We start from the raw sequence: 26,990 nt of genomic DNA on the forward strand, positions 1-26,990 counted from the left end.
GTAACAAATTGCAACTTTGCGTAGTATAAGTTTGTAAAGAAAAGGTTGATTTTTAACGCGGTCATAATATAGTCCTTTTACAACTTTGAAACTGCAGTCGAAAGGGCTTCCCCATTCATATTTTTCGATACTGTGCGGAGGTGTCGTTTAAAAGTTACCTTTCAAAGGTAGTATTCAAAGTTCGGGTCATCTGCCCAAACAGAAATGATCATATCCTTTTCCACAATATTTTCTACAGTTTCGTCATTTACATGTTCTTCATTTGTTACTTTGAACCATTTTTACTTTATTTTTTTTCTTCTCACAGCAAACTACGTTTCCATCGAAACAGTCATCACAATTATAGCATGACAAGTCCCGAATGTAAACGTGTACATCTGTACGCATCAAAATTATTTGGTGAATTTTTCTATTTTGGTCGACCGGTTTAAAATTTATGTTTTTGAAGTCGTGGAACTTGCTCAACGTATTTAAATACTATTCTTTTATAAATACCACTTTTGGGACACTCAAGGTTTTTCTTTGCAAAGCCGAACAAGTCATGAGCTGATTGTATATTTGTTTTACCCAGAAACACCGCAAAAGTCTGCTTGGTTCTTTAAAAACCCACCGGCGGCGTCATGTGGGCCTTTGCCATGAGAAGTCTCAAAATAATTTCTGATAAGTTTTTCATATCCTAGTTTTTCTCGGCATGAACTGACATCGCCCATACAATTACGTCTCTTGTACTGTGCACTACACCCATCAGTAAATTCATGCATTACTTTCACATCCGCAGATATAGATTTTAAATAATTTGAAAGTTTGGACATGATATGTGAAATTTCGGTTATCGTCAAGGTCAGGGATTATAACAAAAAATTGCTCGTTAACTATCACAGGAGATTCTAAAGTACTGTCTATGCCATCTTTTTCAGGAATAGCATGTCGATGTAGTATTGTAACATGTATTCTGACTTCACTTCGTTGAAAATATGCTGATTGTGTTTCGGTCCTATCGGAACACCGATAATTCTCGGAGTAGTCATGAATACATATTGTGTGGTCAGGAGGAAGATTTTGAAGGAGATTTCTGTACTGTTTTGTTTGCCAATGAGCCCTGTGTTGGTGAGCAGGGAAAGTTTTGGAAAATTTGAAATGTCTGAACATTTCACCAGGTTTTGTTGTTTTTTGCGCAAGCATTAGCTTGTTTCTTGTTTTATTATTTTTTACATGTATTTTAGTATATTCGAACTTTTCCCATTTCACGTCGGGGCATTAACAGAAATGTATAATTCCTTATCGTGAAATGATATGATATGATATGATTTATTTCGACTAAATATCAACATATTACATGTGTTACACAATTTACAACATACATATACACAATATAAAATACAAATATATATTGTCTATAAGATTTTAAAAGTATAAAAGAATTGAACTGTCAAAAATATAGAACTCAAGACGTTGATATCTAATCAAGGATGGCCCATGAAAGCTAAATAGCTTATTTACAATGGGGTACTCATAGAGTAAAAATCTTAGAGGTGAACAAAAAGTATAACAATTCAAAACTTTGGCAAGGTATCTTGAAAGGAAACAAATCACTAGTATTATATATAAAATCTAAAAACTTTAAGTGTCCAAAGAAGAGTTCATGGCTGTTGACCAAAGGTAGTGTCCAGGCGGCAAGCGCCACTCTGCAACAGTAACAATGGTCCTCATCCAGTACTCATCTTCAAACACTCAAAGTACTGACGTACAGTAAAATCCACTGTATTACAATATAATAATGAAACTATTTATGCCGAGCTTGCTTCAATTGATCAAATAAAAAATCTTTTACTCCTAGTTTGAACGCATCTGAATTTTTTAAACTCTTTAAATTTGCTGGTAAATTGTTCCAGTCTTTAATTGCATTACAATAAAAAGATTGAACAGTTGGCCCCTTTATAATTGGAACATAAAAATTATTTTCACTAGATCTGGTAAAATGGTTATGACAATCTCGAATTCTTGTGAAATTACAATTCATATAAGATGGTGATTTTCTATTAAATATTTTATAAACATGGTTTAACCTCATTTGTCGTACCCTGTTTTCCACATTAAGAATACCAACGTCTTTAAATATATTAAAATCTATGCTATGTCTAGAGTCCAGGTTTTTAATAAATCGAATGACTTTGTTTTGAACAACCTGAAGTTTATTTTTTAAATTTTTTATTGAGACCAGCATACCAAGATGAACATGCATAGTCGAAGTGGCACTGAATAAGTGCCACACTCAGTGACTTCCTGGACTCCTCTGATAGACATTTAGCATTTCGGTACAGGAACCCCAGTCTTGAGCTAGACTTTTGGACAATATTTTTAACTATAGACTCCCCAGACAAGTATTGATCTATGTATAAACCCAAATATTTTAGGCTTGTCTGTGAATCTATTGTATGGTCGTTGCATTTTACACTAAACCGGGTAAGTTTCTTTAACTTTCTTTTGGAGCCAAACATAATGCATTCTGTCACCCAAATGCAACGACAGTTTATTGTCCACCAGCCATCGACTACAAGACTGGAGTTCCTGACCCAGTCTGGATGATATAATACCGGGATCTCTATGTGAGTATAAGATTGCACTGTCATCAGCGTATAATAAAAGTTTGCATTGTGAGCTGATACTGGTTGTCATATCATTGACATAGCACAGAAATAAAAGAGGGCCTAATATACTACCCTGAGGTACGCCACAGGTTACATTCAAAAATTCAGATTCTGTTCTGTTTATGACGACTTTTTGTTTTCGATCTGATAAGTACGATTGAAACCATTTTGTGGAAGAGACACCAAGAGATTTTAATTTGTGGCAGAGAATGTTGTGGTCCACTGTGTCGAATGCTTTTTGTAGGTCGAGCATAATCATAACTTTGAGACTCCGCAATCTTTACAGGCACGATTTAAGCAACAGGCATTCGGAATATAACTGTTACAAAACGTTTCGGCACTAATATCATTTAAATGATCGAAGGCAGCAAACATTTTCAAGATTTTGAATATTTAAATGCAATTTTTTTCTAAATTCCATGCATTTTTTGAAGACTGATCGTGTCTCAATGTGTTGTCGACAGCAACAAGTATTACGATCTTTTTCTTTGACGGATTTTACGTAAAATGGTTTGTAACTTTCGAATAAACGCTGAGAAATTTTTAAGTTTGGATATTTTGACTTAAAGTCAAGAGAAACTTCGGTTTGTGGTTTTTTCCAGTAAATGTACTTGATGAGAAACATATTTTTTTTACCTAATCGGGATTGCTTCACATCTTTTTTATTTGGACTTATTCTTGACATAGATGGAGAAATCCAAAAATCATATGCTAACTTTTTGGTAGAATCAGATGTCAGAACGCGTTTTCCTTTTGGTAAATTCGTAGCAAAACTTTTCCGAACGCAAGACAGAAGAGCAAATCCTTTGGCCGCCTGACAAACGAGGAGGTTTTATGCATAACTTTTTTGCTACTTGGTTTTTCTCTGTTTAAGACAGTTTTTCACAACTGACTGATGCTGATAAAATATGCATTGAATTTCGCGCGTCTGAATTTCTTTTCTGTTTTGTTTGATTTACAAAGTCCTTAATATTATCTAAAACCTGGTCTGACAGAGATGTTTTTTTTCTGCTGATGATAAATATGTTTTATTGTTGGAGAGTTCTTAATGTATTCTTTTAACAAAATATCTTTTTTACCAGGTGTTGACGGCAAAGCGTCTTTCAATTTTTCAAAGCTATGTATTTTTCCATTTTATAAGGAAAAGCCGGACTTCTATTAGCAATCTGTTTCATAGCAATTCTGTCACGAAAATTTTGTTGTGCTTTACGGCGGGACCTGCGTTTATACTCTCTTTGTTTTTCCTTTTTTTCCTCAAGTTTTCGTCGTTCATTTCTCTTGTATAGAGCGCTTTTTGTAATCTGTTTTGGACTGCCTTTCCTAATTCTATTGTATTTCTCTGCATTTTTGTGTTAACATTTTCTTTTCTGTTCTTTCTTTTTAAGCTAAAATAAGCGTTGAGTAATTTTTCTTATAGTTCGTTCACGGTGCATTTGTCAGGTGTCTTCCGATAGGCGGAAAACGTTCGAAACGTTCAAAATGTGAAGATTAGACAAATTGCTAGACATTTGTTTTATTCAAAATTTATATGTTTTAAACTTATAAAACAAATAAAATGAAATAGTTGTGTTTATAAGTGTATGTATAATTACAGAATATTATTGTTTTGTAAAAGAAATGACGAGTTTATTGTTGTGCAACTTCGGAACGTTTAGTTTTCTCGAGAAATATGCCAATCTTTGACTTTAGACATCTCGCTAGACATTTCCAAAAAGCCGTAATATTTTTGTTTGTTCTCCATTTTTTATCAAATGCTGCTTTAAAAATGCTGAAAGTGTGTATATTTATGTAAAACATTTGTTAGAGCAGAAACTGTTTTTAACTGCGAGCAACTTATTAACAAAATTCGTTTACTTACCATTATAAAAAATCTGACCCACTTTCATTTTTGCTCAGAATTTTTTTTCCTTATAAAAACACGCAATTTTCGTATGACGTCACAAGGAACATTTGACGTAATTTCTGCATGCAAGATTTCGCGAATTTCACACCAGTTGCAAGAGCGTAAAGTGACTTTTTTTAGTTTTTGTACCTACGTATTTGTTACTCCTGACAGGCGAAATTTTGAATGTTTTACAGGATTTTGGTAAGTGTAATTGTTTATCAAAATTAAGAAGATCTTTGTTATTCAGAATAGATATTCAGAAATAATAATTCGTGCCGGTTCTAAACATATGCAGCTTTCATGTTTTTTTTAAAACTGATTGTTTATAATATTCATTATAGTTAAGGTGGATGTGATTTTTTTTAAATGGTCGCAATAGCGTGCGAAACGTCTTAAACGGTATACTACCAGACTTTTTGTCATATTAAAAAAGAACTAACTCATGTTAAGGATGGTGTTGTACTCATTAACACACAAGTTGGTCTTTACATTCGTATTTGATACCTCGCTCAGGCTCGGTATAATATAATCAAATATAATGACCCAGCCCAAGTGTAAATGAGTAAAACACCATACCTCCACGAATTACTTCTTAAATAATCAAGCACTTAGAGTTTCCGGAACATCCTGAGTTTTTCAGGATGCACATTGCATTGATACCACTTCTTGCGTTACATGTCTTGGTAAGACTTATGACCCTCTTAAACAGTAGTAAATGTATGCAGAAGTTCATCGTTCAAAGAGGTTGTGCCGGTGATTATAAAAAAATATCACCGGGCGGTAATTATATTTCTGCAAGAGGTTTCCCGCCATTTAAAATTTTCGAAGTTTTCTATATATTTCATAGGAGAAACCAATTCTCCTTTATGCAAACTATTCTTGATTTAAAATATTTCTCCACTCTCTTTGGTTAAATTAAGATTTTAACATGCTCGCTGAACTCGACCGGCATGTCACGTGAAAAATATTAATTTTACTCTCATGATCAATATTTTTATTCATTACTGAAGGATAATCTATCTATGCACAACATTTCTATTGAGCACGAAACGTTTATTCTAATCAGGAGTTACAACATTTTAGGATTTCGGGGGTGGGGTGGTGCTATGTATTTTTTTTTGGGGAGGGGGAGGGGGTGAGAAGTTTGTTTATTTGGGGAACAAAATTTGTTTTCGACTTTTTTTTCGAAAATTAAAATATCTCGAATAAAATGCATAGCCCTCCGATCTCCTAGTAAATCAAATGGTTGCTGTGTTGGGGTATAGTTTTTATTGAAGAATGGGCTTGAAAGATTTCTTCTGATTGAATTATTTATTTTCACTATGTTAAGTGTTTACCTGATCATGCCCTTCTTTCTTAACTAACATATAGCAGGCCTAAGGAAGACAATCCCAACTATGTTTCGCCGATTCCGGAATCTGTTTCCGATGTAAAAAATATTTTACTGATACCAGAATCATTTCCGGTGGGAAGGTTACTTGCACTTGTTCAACAACTTTTTATACGGAATCACACTCACAGCATGCCAGAAAGGCTTTCTATCTAAAAAGATGAATTGTAAAACAGTAAGTACAACATTAAAAGGCAAACCCAAGTTGTAACAATAAGAATTTTGTTTTGGCGAATTCAAACTGTAACGGTTAACGCTGAAATTTTGAAATAATGCATTCTTTTTTTTTAAATGGAACTATTTTATGGTCGATTATTGCATCGTCTGGTTGTCATGTCCATTTTTTAAATATACAATTAAGTCTTACTATTATATTTTTAATTAATAGTAAGTTGTTTTGTTTGCAAACAGGGACTTTTTGCAAGCCATAAGTGAACATGCAATGTACACAACCTGTTAAATAGTCATATTTCCACTGAGGAATATAAGGTGGTAGACTTTTCCCATTGTTTTCATACTGAATTATCTTTTAACTTGAAGATTAATGATGTCACAATATTACCAGGTTACATTACATTGTTTATCTCAAAATGTTATTTGGAGACAAATCTGGGGTAATACAAGGCAAAATGACAAGTGTGAATTGATGTATATGTATATACATTGTAATGCCACTAATGGTCAAGATCGGTAGTTCTGGCTTGCAAGTACAATTGCTGTCATATTTTTCACCCTTTTCTATATTAGAAAGATCTTGCAGAGATCAAATATATTATAGTTACACTCCCTGAATCAAACAACATTCCCAATATTCAGTGTACCATGTGACAATTACCTTATGCCATGTTCCGTGTGATTTCCCTGTACCATGTACAGTGTTCCTTGTACACTCCAATTACTATATACCATGTATAGTGTTCCTTGTGCACTCCATTTACTATATACCATGTCCATTCTGTGTTTCATGTCCATTTCATGTGTTTTTCACTCATTTATACAATTTGTGAAGACAGATAATATATTAAAGGCTTTTATATTCCAAGGCTTCTATTACATATCTTAAGTAATACAATACACATATTTATTGTTAAATAAATATTAACTGCAAAAAATTGAAGGCTAAAGATGTACATTATTTGACTCGATTAAAGGCGGGTGTCTGAAAATATTGTATGTCTGGTTAAAACATAAAATTAAATTTTGTACCTGATTATAAATTTCAATATAGATTACCATGTTATTACAGGAAAAGTATGATTTCCCTCAGGCTTTGATCCATTATAATTATTTTAGAAATCAATGGAATGATAAAGATTTTAGTACTTACATTCAAATCGTACAAAGATAATCTGTTTTGTATTATTTAATAAATAGGTCATTTTGATCTGTGTTGGAAGATTCCAATCACCAGATTTGTTTTGACTTGCCAAAGTTTTAAGTTCTAAACAAAAGCAAAACAAAACAAGTGTACATGTACATGTAGTACTGAAAAACCTGAACATGTCCATGGCTACATGATTAATAGAAAAAAACATTGAATTAAAACACTAAGAGGTTATTTCAATGGGCTTTTTTATTAGAGACACTACAGAATTCCATATAAATTTTGCTACCTGTAATTTGTGCATTCCTGTATTGAATTTACAATCCCTAGCAGGGGTACTGCAATAGTTGTCACTGGACAAGATTAAGCAATCTGGTCAACCTTTCATCTTTACCAGTGCACCTGGATTCAACTAACCATACACTGTTCCTGGTCTTAATTGGTAATTTTCAAATTTTAAATGCTGATTAATCAGACCGGAGTACTTGTTCTCTGGCCTCATTAGGCTGGGTTAACAGGTTACAGACCACCAATTCAACCAATGAGCATTTGGAACGTACGCAAAAATAGTCCTATGCAGAAATTACCCCTGTTCCTCATAGTGCTGTGAAAAAAGTTCTCATCTTATTTAAAAAATTTAAGCAGTTTCTGAAAGGAAAAACATTTCTGTACATTTTATAGGTGCATTTTGCTTCTTGTGATGTGAAGCCTAATCTCCATAATGATTTTTAAATATACCCCTATCTTGTGAAAACACTGGGATTTCCCATGCTATTTATAGACCCTTCACTTCCGGTGACCAGTACTGCACTGCAAGTCTGCTAACCCCACATGCCATTCTGAGGATTGTGAGCTGACATATGTAGAATCATGCTGATATATAGTCCTCTGCAGGTTAAAGTTAAGGTAAAGTCCAGAGAAGCCATTGAATATTGTGAAATTAGCATAGAAGCCTATGGAAAGTGGAATTAGTGGTTTTTAGCCTAACATGTTAGACCGGGTGATGCACACAGTTGAAACAATTATGAAGTATCGAAAAAAATTTATAATATATATACACAGACAACTTATTACACATAATTGATAACAGTATTTTGTTTTAATTACAGAACTCACATGCATAATCCGTAAGAAATTATATTGCATTGTCTTTAATATCATCATTAGTAAGTTAACAATCCACACATTCAACCAATGAGCTTTAAAAAGTACACATAAATAGTCCTACGTAAAGTTTATTGCGCTTGTATTTCATAACTCTGGATAAATTGCATATCAAAGCAGCAGTGGTGAACCACCGTGAGCAGATAATCATAATCGTTTCATTGATACGCAAACATGTCACAGAAACTTGTTGAGTTTTATCTTCTTGTCAGTTTGGTATGTTGACCCTTTAGTTTTGAAATATAGGGGAATTCTAGTTTTCTATTTTAAGCTCATTGACATGTAGGAGTCAGTGTTTCTTGCATTGCAAAGAAGTTAACATAATGTAATATTGTCGAATATATATATATGATATGAATTATAGACACTAAAATTTTAAATGAAAAACACAAAAGCAAGAAAGGGATTTTTACTGATCAATTGTTAATATCAGTTTCATGTCATTCCTTCCAATAGAAGCTCAAAAATATGTTACGAAAATTTTGATTGTGCATTACCTACATGTGAATAGTAATGAAGTCCTACCATCAACAGGAAGTAGATAATCAACAAATGTGTAAAGGGGAGGAACATCACAAGTTATCATGCGTGAGCAATATTCCATATATCTAAGAAATCCCTTCAATAGAAGCTGAGAAATCTGTTACAGAAAATTTGTTTACACACAATCTAAATAATTATTGTCATACAGTGAACAGGAAGCAGATAAGGAACTGCCCTGGGTACAATCATCATGCAAAAGCAATATGCAAACATTTAACAATTCCTTTCAACAGAAAGCAGACAATACTAATGCTGCATTGCAATCCTTTTTCATTTAAAATAATTAACATTTGCATTGTAAATATAGAGGCATGCTACAAGTATTGTAAAACATGTACAGGAGACCATTAATTTAGAACTTAATATGATTCAACATATTAAAACTGCTAAATTATTCCCAGATGAAGATTGCATCTTTTTGGCAATTTATGTCAATTATTGTGTACTTTACAAGATTGACATCAAATTCACTCTTTAATGCATGCTATAAAATCTGTAAACCTTGAAATTGACTTTTGTGGTTATTAAAAGTCTTTACTACAGTAGTGGTATCAGACTCAGAAGACTACCATACATGTATGTACATGTATCATAGGGCAAGTCACAAGATAATCTTATGTATTGTGAATACTGTATTGAATCAAATACTCTCATGCTTTGTTCATTAACGATGAAAAATAATATTGAGCTACCAAATTTAGTGTGGCATGTCGTCATGAAATAATGTTTGTTGTAAAGGGTACCAGACTATCATTTGCTAATTTCTGAAAAAATATTGCATTAATTTAAAATTTAAAAACACATAATACCAGAACCTACACCTGAATATGCCATACATGTACATGTATGATGTAATAATCTCTATGAAAACATTTTTACAGCTAGATCTGCAGTACATTGTATAGGCTCCCTCTTTTGAAGAAAATATGAAGAAAGAACATAGCAATTTTTCACCTACACAGGATCAGAAGGAAACAATTTGAATACTAGTAGATATTCTTGCTTGTACATGTATGACATTCATCATAATACTAGGATTACTAGATTGAGTACTGCTAGTTGGTCAATGGTGTCTGTGTCTGTGAATCTCTCTCTGATGTTGTTGATCATTGTATTCAGGAATGGTGTCTTACTTGTGTGTCATAGTCAGTGGGTGTTGGTTGGTCAATGTTGGTGTCCTTCTTAAGTTGGTGTTCTTTTAGTAGCCATGGTCCAGGTTGGGTTTTCCTCTTCTCTAGTAGGTTGATGGTCTTCTCTATGCTGCTCTTCATGTTTCCAAGGTGGACATCTCTTTTCTGGAACACTAATGACAGGCTGGATATGTGGGGTAAGACATCTGCTAGAAGTAGTAGAGATCTGAGTGTGTAAGGGTCCTTTAGGTTCTTGAGTAATCCATGGCCGACTGGGTCTTTACTGATCTCTGAAGATTCCGGGCCTGTAATGATACATTTGTAGCTCCTTACTATGGAAGTAACTGCTTGTTCATGGCTTAACCATTTGTGCTGCTTTGCTTGTGTGATGCTGTGTGGAACCTCGTTGAATGCCTTCTGTACAGATTTAAGCTACACTTATAGTACTTGTAGAGTGTCTCCAGTATTTGGTCAAGTTTTTTCATGAGTGGTTTATTTATACGAATTTCTGCAAGCAAGTGCTAGTCTGTGATCTCTGCAGTGGTGGGTGAGTAAGTGTGGATTGTTCCTCTTTAGTTGGGTAGCTACGCTGGTTTTCTTGACTACAGAATAAAATTAACACGTTTATAAAATAAGTCATTAGTTGTTAACTTATCTATTAGTACTTTTATAATCAGATACGTGTAATGGCTATTTCTCTATCTAATATTTTTACTGACAATGGATACATTCAATTATGAATTTATTACTTTATTGTCAGTCTAAAACGATTAGTGTTGCTATGTATAAAACTTAAAAATGGCAGAAAAATACTGAAAATGTAAGTATATTTTAAAAAAGTTGTACCAATAAAATCTGCTGCCCCATCAGACGTAAAACCAGGCATGTCTTTTGAGTTGAATTGGTTCTTCTTGAGTTCTGTATTGATGGTCTGAGTAATAGAGTCTGCAGTGGCACTTTTGAGTTCTGTGTTGGTCAGGAATGAAGCCTTGATATCCCTGTTGTTGCCTATGAAGCGGGTGCAGATAGCCATATGTTTGATGGTTCTGTTGTCTGTGACCTCGTCAACCATAATAGTGTAGCATGGACTGTCTTGGAGTTATGTGAGTAGAAGTTGTTGAACTTTGTTGCTGAGTACATCTAGTAGGTCGTATATAGTGTCATAGCTGCTGTAGTTGGCATTCTTGGCAAGTTGTAGTTTGGATAGATCTGTAGCTCCAACTTCAATACACAAGCCGATGATTGGTCCTAGTAGGTCGAGAGAGAGGTTGTTCTGTAATATAAAAAAGAGGACTTTGATGGCATCTCGTATAGACTTCTGGGCACCTGTGAAAATCTTGCTAGCCATTACGTCAACATTGTGAGTCATTTCTAATGTAACTGCAAGCTTGTGTTGCTCACTTTCTTGGTATATTTGAAGCTTGTCTTTCCGTAGGAGTCAGTACCATTCTTCTGACCAAGTCTTACAACCATTTCCTCCAGGAGTGTTGTGTTTGGTGCATACTTTACACCTCATAACGTCTATGGTTTCGCCATTCTCGTCTTCTCCTGGGTTGAAGTAAAACCATCAATACTATGTAAGCCAGTCTTTGTTGATCCCAAGTTTGTGTCCATTGTTTCTTTTTTTGGTAGTTGTCGGATTTAGTGGAATAGAAGTAGAAGTAGTTGGTGTATTGTCGGGTACAACAGTATCAGTGGGTTCTGTAGATGGAACAACAGTAGTCGGTGTGGGGTCAGATTCAATTGTGTGGACCTCGTCGAAGCTACCAAAAAAAATAATAAAAAAATGATTATTTTTGAAAACATGTAAGTACCAATCCACATGAAGTTCAGACAGTACCAATGGTAGTGATGGTACCAATGATGGTCAAGAAAAACCCATCAAACAAACAATGCTTTTTTTAAGTCTACTTATGCTATACTTTCACATAACAATAACCTTTTCTGTATTCAGTTTTGCACTTTCAAGAAAATCATACATTTATCTCCCACTAAAAGCAACCAAGTGAAGCCAAATCAAGAACGATAACTCTTGCAAAGTGCAAATTTCATGTACAATCTATATAATTTTTATCTCAAAAGCACAACTACCAAACTGGTTACGTGATCAGTTACTGTTTTATGAACAAGAAATAAAACTGAATTTGGTGGATATTTGACATGCTTGAATCACCTTCTGTGTGATTTTTAGAAAAACTGCTACTTAATTATGTATAAACTATCCTAAACTATCTAAGACGTCTGTTCTGATCGCATTTGCCATCGTTGAAATGAGTAAAAAAATTTAAAAATAAAAAAAATCACAGCAACTCAACAATCATAAAATATGAATTCTTTGTTACCGAGAATTGTCATTATTTATGAAGAAAGAAGTTACAGATTAGTTGGTCTTGGCGACTTTCTTCTTCTCACTGAGTAATTAACATACAAATAAAAAGTTTTTTTTGGTAATTTAGACAATATACATTATACTGTTCCACTGGCACGTGCAAGGCACTTCTCCGGGTCAGTGATCCATGAAATCCAAATACACTAACTAATCTTACAAGTAATAGCTTAAAAAACTAGCCGCCTCTAGCTGAGAATTGATTTAATGCAATTTTTTTATAACAAAAACAAGATTCATGGCAAATGGACCCGGATTCGTAAAAGGGGCTTTTATAACCTAGGGCCCTAAATTTGGGGATATTCTTATACCATTGTATTCACTTGCTTGTGTTCTTGTGTTCCTGTAAACTAGTGCTCAATCAGTATAATCCTGCTTTTCCCAATGCAGATGAAAATGTTAATTTATTATTGACTGTAAACTAACTCGTAAACAGGAAGTAGAAGTGTGACACATATGAAATCAATAATTGCAATATGGGACCCCTTTATGATTTCCCGAGGCTATGATAGGTGCTTGTAGAGAAATGTTACTATTGACTGCCAATGTTGAAAAATAAACTGTCCATAAACAGCTGCAGGAAGTATAAGTGTGACATGTACTTGCTGAAAAAGAAACTGAGGCACTGGTCATTTTTATCCAGAGAGAGGGAGGGCTGGGGTAAGATTTTTTTTACGCAAGCACAAAAGTTTTATTTTTATTTTAGTAGCAACTGAAATTAATACTTTAATTTGAAAAATGTGCCTTGTTAAGTAATAAGTGAAATATAGAAAAAAATTATTTTTTCATTTCAATGGATGAGAAAAAAATTTTCCTAAAAATTTATAACATTATTTTTTTTCTTTTTAAAAGAAAAAAAATATCCCAGGCCCCTCCCCTTGCTAATATAGAGGACAGTGTCTAAGTCTAAAAACAGGAAGTAGAAGTGTGAATATATTTTTGATTGATTCTGTACGTCTCTAATGTACATGTATCATGTTTATTAAGTTTCTTCACTGATGTCGAATATCTTTAAATATACTCATTTTCAATTTTCCCTTAGAGTAAATAAAAACATTTCTTTCTTCTTTTTTAAATTCTATCACTTAGGTGTGTCTAATTAAAGAGCTGTGCTCCCATGCCTTGTGAGGATATCATGTACATTTCAGCCAAATCAGCCAATTGACCAATTTGGAACTGTTATTTTGTCAACTGTTACCTACGTTTTCATTTGATTGAAGGAAATGAATTTACACATCCCCTTTCCACATACTGTCTCTTTTTTGTTTTTTTTTGTCTTTTTTTCCTATATTTATTAAGTTATAAGACTTGTGTCTTATCCTTTTGTTCTTATTTGAACAATAAAATGTGTTTAAATTAAAACTAAGTATGCTTTTATAAAAGTCACTAGAGTAAATTTTTAGAAGTTTCAAAGTAAAGCAATGATTGGGTTTTGAAGTTTTATGTCATTATTCAGCGTTGGTTCAATACATATTTGTAAAACTTCAAAATATGATTCCTCCAGGGTTCAACACAACTCAAAAGGAATACCAAACTGACTCTTCATGGTAGGATTTAGATATGTCGGACTGGGTAGGTGCTGACAGCTTTTCCATTGCACAGATCTTACTCAGAAATATTATGAAAATGGAGTAGCCCGTATACCCACTCTTTGAATGGTTTCAATTATCTTGAACTTGCCTCAGTCTGAATCTGTGAATATCTGTTTGCCAAACATATTTCTTATTTTTCATGCATGTATATGTCCCAGTGTTATTGTATGAAAAAGTTTAGGATTCAGAATTAATATTTATTTTCAAACAGCATCAGTTGGTATTATTTTTAGCTGACCTGGCCAAAGGCCATGTGAGCTATTGCCATCACTTGGCTTCCGTCGTCGTCGTCCTCATTGTCTGTTAACAATTTTTCAAAAATCTTCTCCTCTGACCCTACTTGACCAATTGGAACCAAATTTGGTATGAATGTTCCTTGGGGTATCTTGCACAAAAGTTGTGTTTTGATTTTTGATCTGTCAAAAGAACATGACCGCTGTTATTAAAAATAAAACATAGGGGTCAACTTGTAGTTTTTTGCCTATATCTCCAAAACCATTAGGTTTAGCCAAATTCTGACACAGATAAAAGTGTTTAGAATGATGAAATCTACCTGTGGTCAAATTTTCATTTTTATCGGTCAAACCATTTAAAAGTTATTGCCCTTTTTGACGTTTTTTTGCTATTTTTAATGTTATTTCTTTCAAAAATCTTCTCCCCTGACCCTACTTGACCCATTGCAATCAAACTTGGTATGAATGTTTCTTGGTGAATCTTGCACAAATTTTTGTTTAGATTTTTGATTCGTCAAAAAACATAGCTGCCCTTACTAAAAATAGAACACAGGGGTCAGACAGTAGTTTTTCGTATATATCTCAAAAACCATTGTTTTGCCAAATTCTGACATAGGGTAAAAGTTTTCAGCACGATGAGATCTATATGTGGTCAAATTATCATTTTAATTTGTCAAGCCATTTAGGAGATATTGCCCTTTTTCGACATTTTTATGCTATTTTTAATGTTGTTTCTTTCAAAAATCTCCTCTGACCCTACTTGACCATTTGGAACTAAACTTGGTATGAATGTTCCTTGGGGTATCTTGCACAAAATTTGTGTTTATTTTTTTGATCCGTCAAAAAACATGGCAGCCATTACTAAAAATAGAACATAGGGGTCAGAATGTAGTTTTTCGCGTATATCTCCAAAACCATTAGGTTTAGCCAAATTCTGACATAAGGTAAATGTGTTCAACATGATGAGATCTATTTGTGGTCAAATTTTCATTTTAATCTGTCAAGCCCTGTAATGATCCTTATGATAAGTCATACCAAAGTCTTCTTGAGTCAAAATTGTTAGACAACTTTTGGTTAAATTTATTGCAATTGAAAGACAAAATTTAACCAGGTCAGCGATTTAGGCTCCTGGGAGCCTCTTTTTGTGTTGTTTTAAGCATGTGACTTCACTGTCTTGTTTTGTTATACCATTAAATGAAGTGTTGAATTGGACAAATAAGTTGTTATACGCGTACAAAATCTAACATTTAATTCTAAGTTATATTCAATTTTTAAGTATTGAAAAACATAATATTGTCCTCAATCTAAATTACATTTATGAAGATTCAACATGAATCATGGCTACTTTCATGAAGGTTGTCTTTAAAATGAACATATTTACCCATTCTCACACCCAACTTGTAAGACTTTTCTTCTTGAAATCTCTGTTTTCGATTTGTGTATGGTACCTTGTCGCATTTTGCCATAAAGATCTACGTGAACATGTATAAATTACCTGACTCTCGCTTATTACTATCTAATATTCAAAATTTCCAGATACCAACCCAACATTATTTGCTTTATATCTGCAAAATTTAAGGAACTTTGATCAATAGCTACAAGTCTAGACTGCACTTAAATCGTCCTAAGTGCACTCAATACTTCTGAGTGATGTTTAGACACACCACTTAAACCTACATTTAGGTTACAGACCACCAATTCAACCAATGAGCATTTTGAACATACGCAAAAATAGTCCTATGCAGAAATTACCCCTGTTCCTCATAGTGCTGTGAAAAAAGTTCTCATCTTATTTAAAAAATTTAAACAGTTTCTGAAAGGAAAAACATTTCTGTACATTTTATAGGTGCATTTTGCTTCTTGTGATGTGAAGCCTAATCTCCATAATGGTTTCTAAATATACCCCTATCTTGTGAAAACACTTGGATTTCCCATACTATTTATAGACCCTTCACTTCCGGTGACCAGTACTGCACTGCAAGTCTGCTAACCCCACATGCCATTCTGAGGATTGTGAGCTGACATATGTAGAATCATGCTGATATATAGTCCTCTGCAGGTTAAAGTTAAGGTAAAGTCCAGAGAAGCCATTGAATATTGTGAAATTAGCATAGAAGCCTATAGGAAGTGGAATTAGAGGTTTTTAGCCTTTATAACACTAACTTATATTGCAGGTTAAAAGTTGGAGGGTATTCAAGAAGTTCTGACAAACAGCTAACTTGTTTAATGTTAAAGGGTTTATTTTAGTATGATATTTAATGCAATGCAAAAAATTGACGAATTTAAAGCTACAAATATCAAATGACTTGGTCCATTCATACTTATGGCAATATATTGTACAACTAATAAAGTTGAGGATGAGTACAATTTCTTAATCTAATCCATAATTTATAACAATTTGAGGCAAGAACTCTTTCAATACATTTATAGCACTTGTCAGAACTTTGATTACTAAGATGAATCTTCATTTTATTTCTGGCTGTTAAACAAAGAAAACTTGTCTATTATGGAGGTAAATTTGTTATTAGCTCTTTTGACTTGGAAGAACAGTCCTTGATATATATTGTTATTATTGAATATCAATGTGTTTTTGTTATGATTCTGATTCCAACTGTGTATAATACTAGTATTATATTGTCTCTGGGTAATTTCAGACAGTGTTAGTTACACGATGGGACAAATACCCGAGATCACTTATTTTGTCCCGGAAAAGATAGCAAAATATATAGGAATACTGTAAAAGTATCAGTTTTCACAATGTACTAATTCTCACTATTTTCGTGGTGAACATGATGAACATAAAAGCATGAAAAATAGTACCATGAAATTGTTTTTAAACAAAATATAAGGCTTATCATTTTTTTGAATTTTCGAAAATTTGTACTGGCGAATATGTTCACTTGGCGGAATACGCGAAAATTAGCAACCATGAAAATTAATATGTTTACAGTAATTAAAATTGATTTAAAATCTTAAATTTTGCATTTGGTAGCCACTATTTCATGTACATGTAATTTTTCCAATCATGTTCACTGGATGTAATAAGGGTGAAATACAGGGTATACCTGTAATAAATATAGCATCTAGTTTGATTAACACCAGTGTTTGTTAATTAAAACCTGATTCACTTGTTTATTAATCTATTTGAGATTTTTTCATTTGATTCTCAGGTTCATCAAAAATCCTAGATGATAGTATTTTAACAACATTGCACTGTCTTATGTTACAACTAGAATGATGTTAAATGGTTTTGAGATTTTTTTGTTTCATAAAATGAATGTCGGTGACCAGCATGTACATGTTTAGAACTATTTAGCCTTAAAAGTATGTGATAGTTTAATATTACAATAAACTTTATATGAAGTAATGAAGACTGTATCATATTTATGCATGCACTGTTGGCAAACGCCTTGAAATATTTCGCTTCTTGAGTAAATCAGTAGTGGATTCATGGGGTTTCCGGGGTTAGAACCCCCTTTTTGTTGCAAGTTTTGTACATTTGGGCACAAATGAGCAAATTATAGCCTGAAAATGACTGGATTTCCCCCTATGATAAATCATTTAACGAATATGGAGAAGGTACCACTCTTTGAACTTCATTTTGAATTAAATAAAATAAGACAGGTATCAAATTATTTGGTGAAAGATATTAAACAAATCAAATTCGAGGCTGGGTGTTTTGTTTGAGGTGAAATACATTTTTTGTGTGTTTCACAGGCTTTAAGGGTTGTATTTGGCAGTCAGATTTATGTATCTTTACTAATTTTTATTATACATTAATTAGTTTATACAAATGTATTACACTGTTACCAAATATGTAAAAACACTACTCAAAACAACCTTATTTTTCATTTCAAATCAATTTTGTTTTCTGTGTATTGTGTGATTTCCATGTACCATGTCCATTCTGTGTATCGTGTGCATTCCATGCACCAGGTCTATTCCGTGTATTGTGTGCTTTCCATGTACCATGTCTATTCTGTGTATCATGTGCTTTCCATGTACCACATCCATTCTGTGTATCATGTGCATTCCATGTACCATGTCCATTCTGTGTATCGTGTGCTTTCCATGTACCATGTCCATTCTGTGTATCGTGTGCTTTCCATTTACCATGTCCGTTCTGTATATCGTGTGCTTTCCATGTACCATGTCCATTCTGTGTATCATGTGCGTTCCATGGACCATGTCCATTCTGTGTATCATGTGCGTTCCATGGACCATGTCCATTCCGTGTATCATGTGCATTCCATGTGCCATGTACTGTAAACGATGTCCATTTTTTGTATCGTGTACCGTAAACCGTGTTCCGTGTGATTTGGAACATTGATTGATTTAGGGATTGTAGCAGAAATTGTATTCTAAAAAAAAATCAGCCACAAAATAAATGTATTTATTTAATGTAATTTTTTGATTCTCACTAATACTGTATATAGATGAACTACAGTACCAGTACATTGTACTAGTGGGAACTGCAGTACCAGGACCTTGTACTAGTGGAATATGCAGTACCAGTACCCTGTACTAGTGGAATATGCATTTTCTCACAATAGTCAATAGTAATTAATTTATAACTTTATTAACTCCTGTTATATGTGACCTGAGGAGCACAGGTGTTCAAATTAGTGGTTGTCAAACGTCCTAGATCGTTAATTTCTGACAAAGAACCTTTGAAATTTCATTTTCCTAAGTTCTGGACCTTCATCCCTGTTAATTCAAATTGACACTTTAGTATGCGGATAAACATTTTTTACACAAAAGCTGACCCCTCAAACTGTAATGTATTGTAAATTCATAATTCTGCAATTTAAATTTACAAAGAATCTAGTATAACGCTTAATAGTCAGTATCATGGCATGTTAAAAATTTTAGTTCTATGTTTATTTTGTTTATATATACAACATTTACCAACATGACAAATGAAGATCAATATTAAGAATTTTTTTTGTAAATATGTATGAAACAGATGTTTTCAAAACAGTGTTGAATATATTAATGCAAGTTAAAGTGTCTACAGATGTACAATACATATGTAGCATCAACCCATATGTATTTATTATATAAACATAGAGAAGGAAGTTGAAGTAAAGTATTTTAATACTATTAAGTCTATTGTTTCATGTACATGTATAGGAAATCATGGGTCTTCTGTAAATACCAGAACTGAGACATCCATTGTATATCTTGAGGCTCAATCTTTGCACAATCTGAGCCCTTATCATTGTAAACTATTGCTCTTTTATACATATTATATTCAGCATGGTATCTGGCCCCCTTATAATGTTATTGTAGATCAAAAGGCCCACTTAGTTGCACCTTACCTACACCTAGAGGCCCATCTATCGTATATGTACATCCAGAGTCCCACCTATTGTACATCCAGAGTTCTACCCATTGTACATCCAAAGTCCAACCGATTGTGCACCTACACTCCTTGAAATGTTTAGGTTTCTGAATGCTTCTGTCTTGCGTTTAAATGAACGCTTCTATCATGCTTTTGAACTTCAGTTTAAGACTATGGATAACGTTGTGAAAGGTTAGAAAGGAAGGAAATTTGGGCTATTTTTACCCTAATTTGAGGCTGCAACACCATAATTTTCGAAAGAAAGGGTATCTAAATCTGTTGTGGAGACTGGAATTTTAGTGGCAAAAACCTTATGAAAATTACTTCCAGTTGACAGATTCAACAGAATTCCTGTTCTCTTTTAGCCTCTGCAATCCAGCCAAAAAATTAAAGTTGCCATGTCAGTCCAAAACGTAACATGAACAGATATATGAAGGGATACAGGTCAATTTGTCCCAATGCCGTTTAGTCCCAGGTCAATTCGTCCCATATTTTCAATAATTTTCTGTTTCAGGAAAGACACAGGAATCAAAGTTGAAGCATTTTTGTATTTTATTTCTATTTTTTGCTTCATTTCTGTTTTGCGCAAACATTTTAATTAACCAATGTTTCGGTTGATAGAATAGATACGATCTTATCAAGAATGATTCTAGCCTAGCAATCATATCATTTGTAAATGTGAAAAAAAGTTACCAGCCAGAAATATCACGTAATAGTGAAGTAATCTGCGAAAGGTATTTAGGTATCGGGAAAGTTGTTACGTATACGGGTACAGATTACACATTTCAGGTTGTACCATTTTTTTATTAAAATGTTTCGAATTTATTTATTGTAATTAGTGATAACGTTGCAACAATCGTTTCAAGAATGCAAAACATAAACGCAGCCATTAAAACAATATTCTGTGTTTTTGCAAAAATGAAAGGATTTATGGGAAATTTGAGAACTCTGCAGACACAATGATGACAAATGGATTGCCCAATATGCATTTGAGGGTCATTACAGACTGTTTTGATGTGAAAAAGCTAGAAGTGAGACAAAAGTTGCGGTGTTGACCTGTGCTTTTCATGAATGATCGTGAAAACAGTACACTTACACCTCTGAATACAAGCAACTGCTTTTATCTTGATTATTGAAGCACCAGCTGCTCATATTGCTATCTTGACTAACAAAATTGTCATTAATATCAGAGCAATTTACTTAGGCTACCTGCTCAGGAATTGACCGTAAATAAACACCTTCATTAGGGGTTAGACATGGTGCCTATTAATTCCTTTGTGTATAAATTTTTAAAAGGGACTTGGACTAGATCAACATGTAGTTATCTATTTATAACCTCCCTTTTTTTTTCTATTCCAGAAATAGAGGAGTAGATTGTCACCTTGATGCAGGTTGTATATATGGAATCATGTCACTAAGAAGAACACCTACTGCCGTTTTGGCCAAGCTTGAAAACATTTTGATGTTTATCATTATATGGGCATGCATTTTGAGTATCCATTATGCTTACAAAAGATCAAGTTCATCAATAATTGATGAAATGAGCAAAAGTGTGAAAGTTGAAGTAAAAACAATTGAAAAGAAAAATGATGTGAACAAAAATTATTTGTTTGATGAAGATGCCGATTTTAATCAACCAGACTTAATGGCAAAGGTTCAAAAGGAACTAGAGGAGAGCAGAAAGGAACAAGCAAGAGAGCTGCAGAAAGAGAGGCAGAGGAAAAAAGAGGGAGAATTATACAGCACTCATACTGAGGCAGAAGCCTTGAAATGGTTTTCTTCCAGAGCAAAAGTAGACTATAAAATATCTGAAAGCAAGCATCCTCAACATCCTAAATATTTGATTACAGGTGATCACATATGTTCCAAAGGCAGACCTGATATACTATTCTATATTCATAGTAAGCTGGGTAATGAAGAATTGAGAAATGGAATTAGACAAACTTTTGGTCACCCTGAAAATTTCAAAAAGTTGAATGTAAAAACTGTCTTTATTCTTGGTAAACCAACAAATAATGCTGAAAAGGAGAACATTAGAAAGGAGAACGACAAAAATAAAGATATTATACAAACTGACTTTGAAGACACCCACCGAAATCTAAGCATTAAAGTCTTAACATTTTTACAATGGATTATTGACTACTGTTCAAAACCACTTCCTATTTTCATCGTAAAGGTAGATGATGACTTTTTTGTCAACCCGTTCATGTTGGTTGAAGAGTTCATAGCTGATATGTGGGATAAGCAAAACTTCGTTGCATGTCATTACAAGGAAAATGCTGCGGTTGTTCGTAACAAAAATAGCAAATGGTATATCGCAGAATCTGTTTATCCAAAAAAAGAACCAGATGTGTTTCCAAAGACATGTTCAGGGTATACTGCCATTTTCCCTGGAGATATGATTCCTGCTTTACATAGTATTTCAATTGACAAGTCCATTTTACCTGTGGATGATGCTTATTTGTTTAGTTATTTATTTTTAGACATGGAAAATCCTGAATATATTCAGATTCTTGACAAAATGACTTTGAACAAAGACACAGGTTTACAAGATTATAAAGGGAAAACAAGACTTCAATATATGTCTGTTAGTTCTTGGGGAAATAGTAAAGAAAATTTTGATATTTTATGGAAAGGGACATTGAGTCATTTGACAACATTAGGAAAGCAGTTGATAAATGAGAAGAGATTGAAATAATACTTCTTTAGTTAAAGTACGCGGTTTGTGAAAGAGCAACCATTTGATTTTGTAAGATCGCTCATAGCAAATTAAATTGCGACGTCTTTTTCAGCAAGTGACTGACTGGCTGTACTAATATCAATTTCAGCTGCTATACCCTCATGTGTTTTGCCTTTTTATTTCAAATTAATTTCATGTTCATTTTATCATCCATTTCATGTTCATCACCCTGATAAAACCGATATAATGCTTCTTGGGCATTAACACCAAATCAATCAATCCCTCATTTATTACAAAATTAAGCCTTGCAATTGCAACAACAATGTAACATGGGTGGATCCAGAATTAGAAGTTAAGCGGGATCAAGTATGCCAAACAGTGTGTCATCAGTGAAAATTCTTTTAGAGCTATTTATTAATATATGCCGTAGTAATTGTAAGTATCAGTGTTTATTTAGGGAGGTTGGGAAACCCCCACCTAAATCTGAGAACCCCCCCCTGAATAAAATCAAATGGTTGCTCATCTAGTACATTTATAGGGGCTTTTTTAAACATGTAAATACACAAGTTCTTCAGTAATTTATTTTGTCAAGTTATTGAACAGAATGCATTTACATTTGGTGACACTCATCAACTTAATCTTCTGGAAATGTGAGTTCTGAGGGCAGTGTCAGGCAAGGTTTGAGTCTTTTTATGTACCTCAACATGTTTTTAGCAAACTAGCCTTTGTATTATTTTTTTGTTGGGTATATTTTTGTTCATGCCTGCACTCACAGTACCAATGTCCTGTTTAAATGTTAAAACATTCCAGAAGATCATCTACTGTAAACATACTAATTTTTGCAATTGCTGTTATTCCCAGATTCCATAAATTGAACATATTGGTGGGTATCAGTTTTTTGCAGTTTCAAAAATGATGAGCAGTATATGGTGTTTCGTGGATACTATTTTTTACAGTTTTCTGTCCACCCTGAAAATAGCGAAAATTAGAACACTGTAAAAAATAGTATTTACAGTACATTTGTATTTACATTTTGTACCTATGGTTGTGATAGGCTGTTTTGTGCAAAATGCTCACTTTCCCAATTTCATACAAGTTCATGCTTTAAAAAATAAAAAAAACTATTATGAAATGATTAGTTGGAAAAATTAATAACCAAAATATAATAATGATGGCCATAGAAAACAGTTAAAGGAACTTTCTATGGGTGCAATTGATAATGACTATCAATAGACCTTTTTCATTTTTATGAAATGTAAGCCATTTTAGCAACTTGTTAAAAGAGACATAACCCTCTAACACATGAAATCATGGTTGGCATTCTCATTAGGGAAAGGAAGAACAGAAAAAAAATTCATGGGAATGTAAACATATTTTAATTTTGGTAAGTACCTAAATAGTTTGAAATAAGTTTTTTTAAAAGTATCCAAGTATCCAAGTACTTACGGCACACTGTACCTTCAATAAATTAAATATCTGAATTTGAAGTCATCTGTTCATTGCTCCAAATGGATGATAAGGTCTCACTAACCACTTCTGGGTTAAATGGCCACCCCCCCTATGTAGTACCAAGAACACACTGAACCTAGACCTATGCATTGTAAGTGCATTATTTGTGTGTATTCTGATTAAAAGTAGTCAAAATAAAGCTGAGAAGGTGTGCTTTAAAATCATATATGTAATTTACTACAAAAGTGTATGAATTTTGTTTACATGTGTGAGTAATTTGCCTCCATGCTGTCAGTAACAGAAAAGGTAAAAATGGTGATTTTCAGTATTTTTTGTTTAAGTAAATTTTGTAAAGAATTTCTACGGACATTGTACCATTAGAGTAATGATTTTGAAAGCCTTATTTTCCAAGCTTTGCAGTGGTATGCAACTTTAAGCTGTCATTTGTCCTGGGAATTCACAGTGAAACATTGAAAATTACTTGTTTAACATGTAAAGTAAAGTAATGGAAACGTTCGAAATGGTTAGTGAGACCTAAACCAGTCTGTCTGGTTGGAAAGTTACTTCCCTTTGCTTAAAATTAAAAAAAAGTCAAAGTCTGGAGTATGAAAAAGGACTATTGATTATACATAATATATACTGGTGGAGTTCCTCGAAAAGTCAAAAATGTTATTTCATATGTGAAATATAGAAATTTGTGACAGTGAGAATATATGAAATTTCCTGGTGAAATTCCTGTTTGATGAATACATGTTGTACCATTCTTTAAGTGGGGAATTTGATTTATAAATTTGGAAAAAAATACAAAAAATATAGTATGCACTGATAAATTCATATGATCTCATCTTCATATCACGTTATTTCTTTACTGGGGAGATTTTTTTATTTGATTTTAATTTCCAATTTTTTCTGCTAGATTGATTTTTTTAAAGGCAAAAGGCAAAATTTAGTAGGTAAAGATTGTCACTTGCAGAAGGCTAGTGTAAAAAACATTTTTTCAATAAATGCTTATGTTCATGCATAACATGTTTTTTTTATTTTAACATGCTTTCAAACATAACATATTTTAAGACTGATTTTTTTTAACACCAGCCTGAATTTCACTGATGTTAAAATAAGTAACATTCACATCAGTTTCATAGAAGAAACATACTGGTAGTTTTAGTCTCCAAAAAGTGAAAGATTTGATTCTTATAGTACCTCAAAACTAGAAACTGATGAGAAAAAATCTTGGATTTTAAAATTTCCTCCCCAATGTTTAAATTTTTTGTCAATTTTTTAGGGGTGGGAGGTGATGAAAATCTGCTAAGTAATTTTATTTGGCCTAATGGACATTTGTGTTTAGGTGAAAATGACAAGACATTTTGTGTGTTCTTTTTTTTTACATATTAAAACATTTTAGTTCAGAGTAGGAAGTGAAAATAATCTAAGCTCTATAAACATGATATTGGGGAATATTTTGTCAATGAAAAACTCTTTTTTTTTAAATTATTTTTCCAAATTAATTTCCTTCTGAATACAGTGAAACCCATTTTTTTTTAATTTAGGAAAGGAAGTAGTACATGATTTATACAGGCTCAAAATGTATAGAAATTGATATAAAAGGTCTGGTTTAGACTGGTTTCCAGTTCATTCAGGGTTCAGTTTAGAAAGGAATAATTTATATAACAGGTACATTAGTATATGGAAAGATACCTTTCATTATTTTTATCAATTGACCAATTGATATGAGACATAAATAAAGAGTTGTCTTCCCCTGACTTTTTGATTTCAGCTCAGCCCACCAAATTATGTATTTAAATGAAATCCACTTGTGTAATACTCAGTTTGATACAATGTGTTAAGTTTATACTGTGATGTAAGAATATGGAATATACATACATGAACATTTATATTTTTATTGAAAATTTTGTGTGACATCTGACCTTTTTAAATTTGAATAGTTTCAGATATTTACTAGCTTTGCCAAGTAATTTTTTCTAGGAATTTTGTAATCATGTATATTCAATTTTGCTCTTTACTTGTAATTTTCCCTGCAACTTTTAAAAAGGACACAATAGTTCAGTTAAAAAAATGATCACTTTGACATTTAGAGGCTAATGTGAAGATGAAGACAATTCATGCAGGAAAAAATTACAGAAAATGGGGAGGGTGCTTATATATTATATTATATAAAAACTATGCTTATATAAAAACCCTTCAAGAAGAGCAGGGACCTGAGCCAACCCAAAAACTAATATAATATAATTCTTGAGTACTGTATAAGATGACAGATTTTTTATACATATTTTGTAATAAAAAGACTATTACAGTATAAAATTTTAGACCTACCTATTTTTTTATTACTGTAGGCTATTGAAATTTAGGCCTTTGCTTTAATTTTGACATCCATTAGTGTTGGTTTTTATAGAAATATAAATCTCAATATTCTTAAACCGATTTTGTGTTAGGGATAAGGTGCTCAGAAATCAGATTTCATGGTCAGAATACATGTTAAATACCTTTGAAAAAGTCAAAAGTTTCACAACATTGATTGAAAGTAATTGACAAGTACATGTATATGTGTTTATTTCAGATAAACTTCTATGTTAGACCAGTGTTTTTATTATATAAGCACACACTGATATTTTTTAGAATTTTGTATTTTTTCAAAGTAATAATGTATTTTTAGTTCTTTTTTATTTGTTAAGCTTTCTAGAACAAACTGCATATATTTATCTTCCTGTTTATCTGCTACAATCATACATGTAGTTTAAAGAAAGGACATACATGTACTTGCCTTGTCTTTTAAATTATAATTTGTTAGGAATATATTGATTTTAGGTTGAAATTATCTTAAAGTTTCTTGTTTCTACAGAGGCAATCTGTTCATGTATTGGTAAGTTATATTGTGTATGAATTTTCTTTATAAATTTTGTGTACTTTTGATAAGATAGTTATTTTTATATTTGTAATGATAAATCCAATCTTTTGCAGACATTCCATTTATGAAGTTGTTGTTTTTTTTTATTGTTATATTTTAGAATGCTTGTTAATGTTTCATACATTGTATTTAGTTTTTGTACCAGAGAGGAGGGTCAGTCAATAAAAATGGTATTTTCTGGATTTTTCTTTTGCCTCTTGATCCTGTTTGAAGTTGAAAACAAACAACTAAATAAATAATCCCATGAACCAATTTACCAGCAGATCAAAAGGCTGGTTAATTGTCCTAGAATCTTAAAC

The 26,990-nt window shown here is 32.8% G+C and overlaps 1 protein-coding gene, 1 long non-coding RNA gene and 1 pseudogene across 2 annotated transcripts; 1 reads left to right on the forward strand and 2 right to left on the reverse strand.

The window, feature by feature from the left end:
• Positions 1–1,294: 1,294 nt before the first annotated feature.
• Positions 1,295–4,726, reverse strand: LOC148604895 (uncharacterized). The gene is made up of 2 exons (XR_015915837.1): positions 4,507–4,726; positions 1,295–4,033 (listed from the first exon to the last, which is right to left on the reverse strand). It is a non-coding gene; the product is annotated as an uncharacterized LOC148604895 (long non-coding RNA).
• Positions 4,727–5,965: 1,239 nt separating this feature from the next.
• LOC148604896 (beta-1,3-galactosyltransferase 5-like) lies at positions 5,966–26,873 on the forward strand. The gene is made up of 2 exons (XM_088548276.1): positions 5,966–6,098; positions 20,999–26,873. The coding sequence occupies exon 2, from the start codon at positions 21,048–21,050 to the stop codon at positions 22,335–22,337; it is 1,290 nt and encodes a 429-aa protein (XP_088404402.1). The 5' UTR covers positions 5,966–6,098; positions 20,999–21,047; the 3' UTR covers positions 22,338–26,873.
• LOC148604897 (zinc finger protein 862-like) lies at positions 9,978–11,600 on the reverse strand (annotated as a pseudogene).
• Positions 26,874–26,990: the final 117 nt, after the last annotated feature.

Source organism: Perna viridis, chromosome 10, assembly GCF_037379345.1.
Source record: "Perna viridis isolate PV_CMFRI_1.1 ecotype Kerala chromosome 10, ASM3737934v1, whole genome shotgun sequence".
Lineage (NCBI taxonomy): Eukaryota > Metazoa > Mollusca > Bivalvia > Mytilida > Mytilidae > Perna > Perna viridis.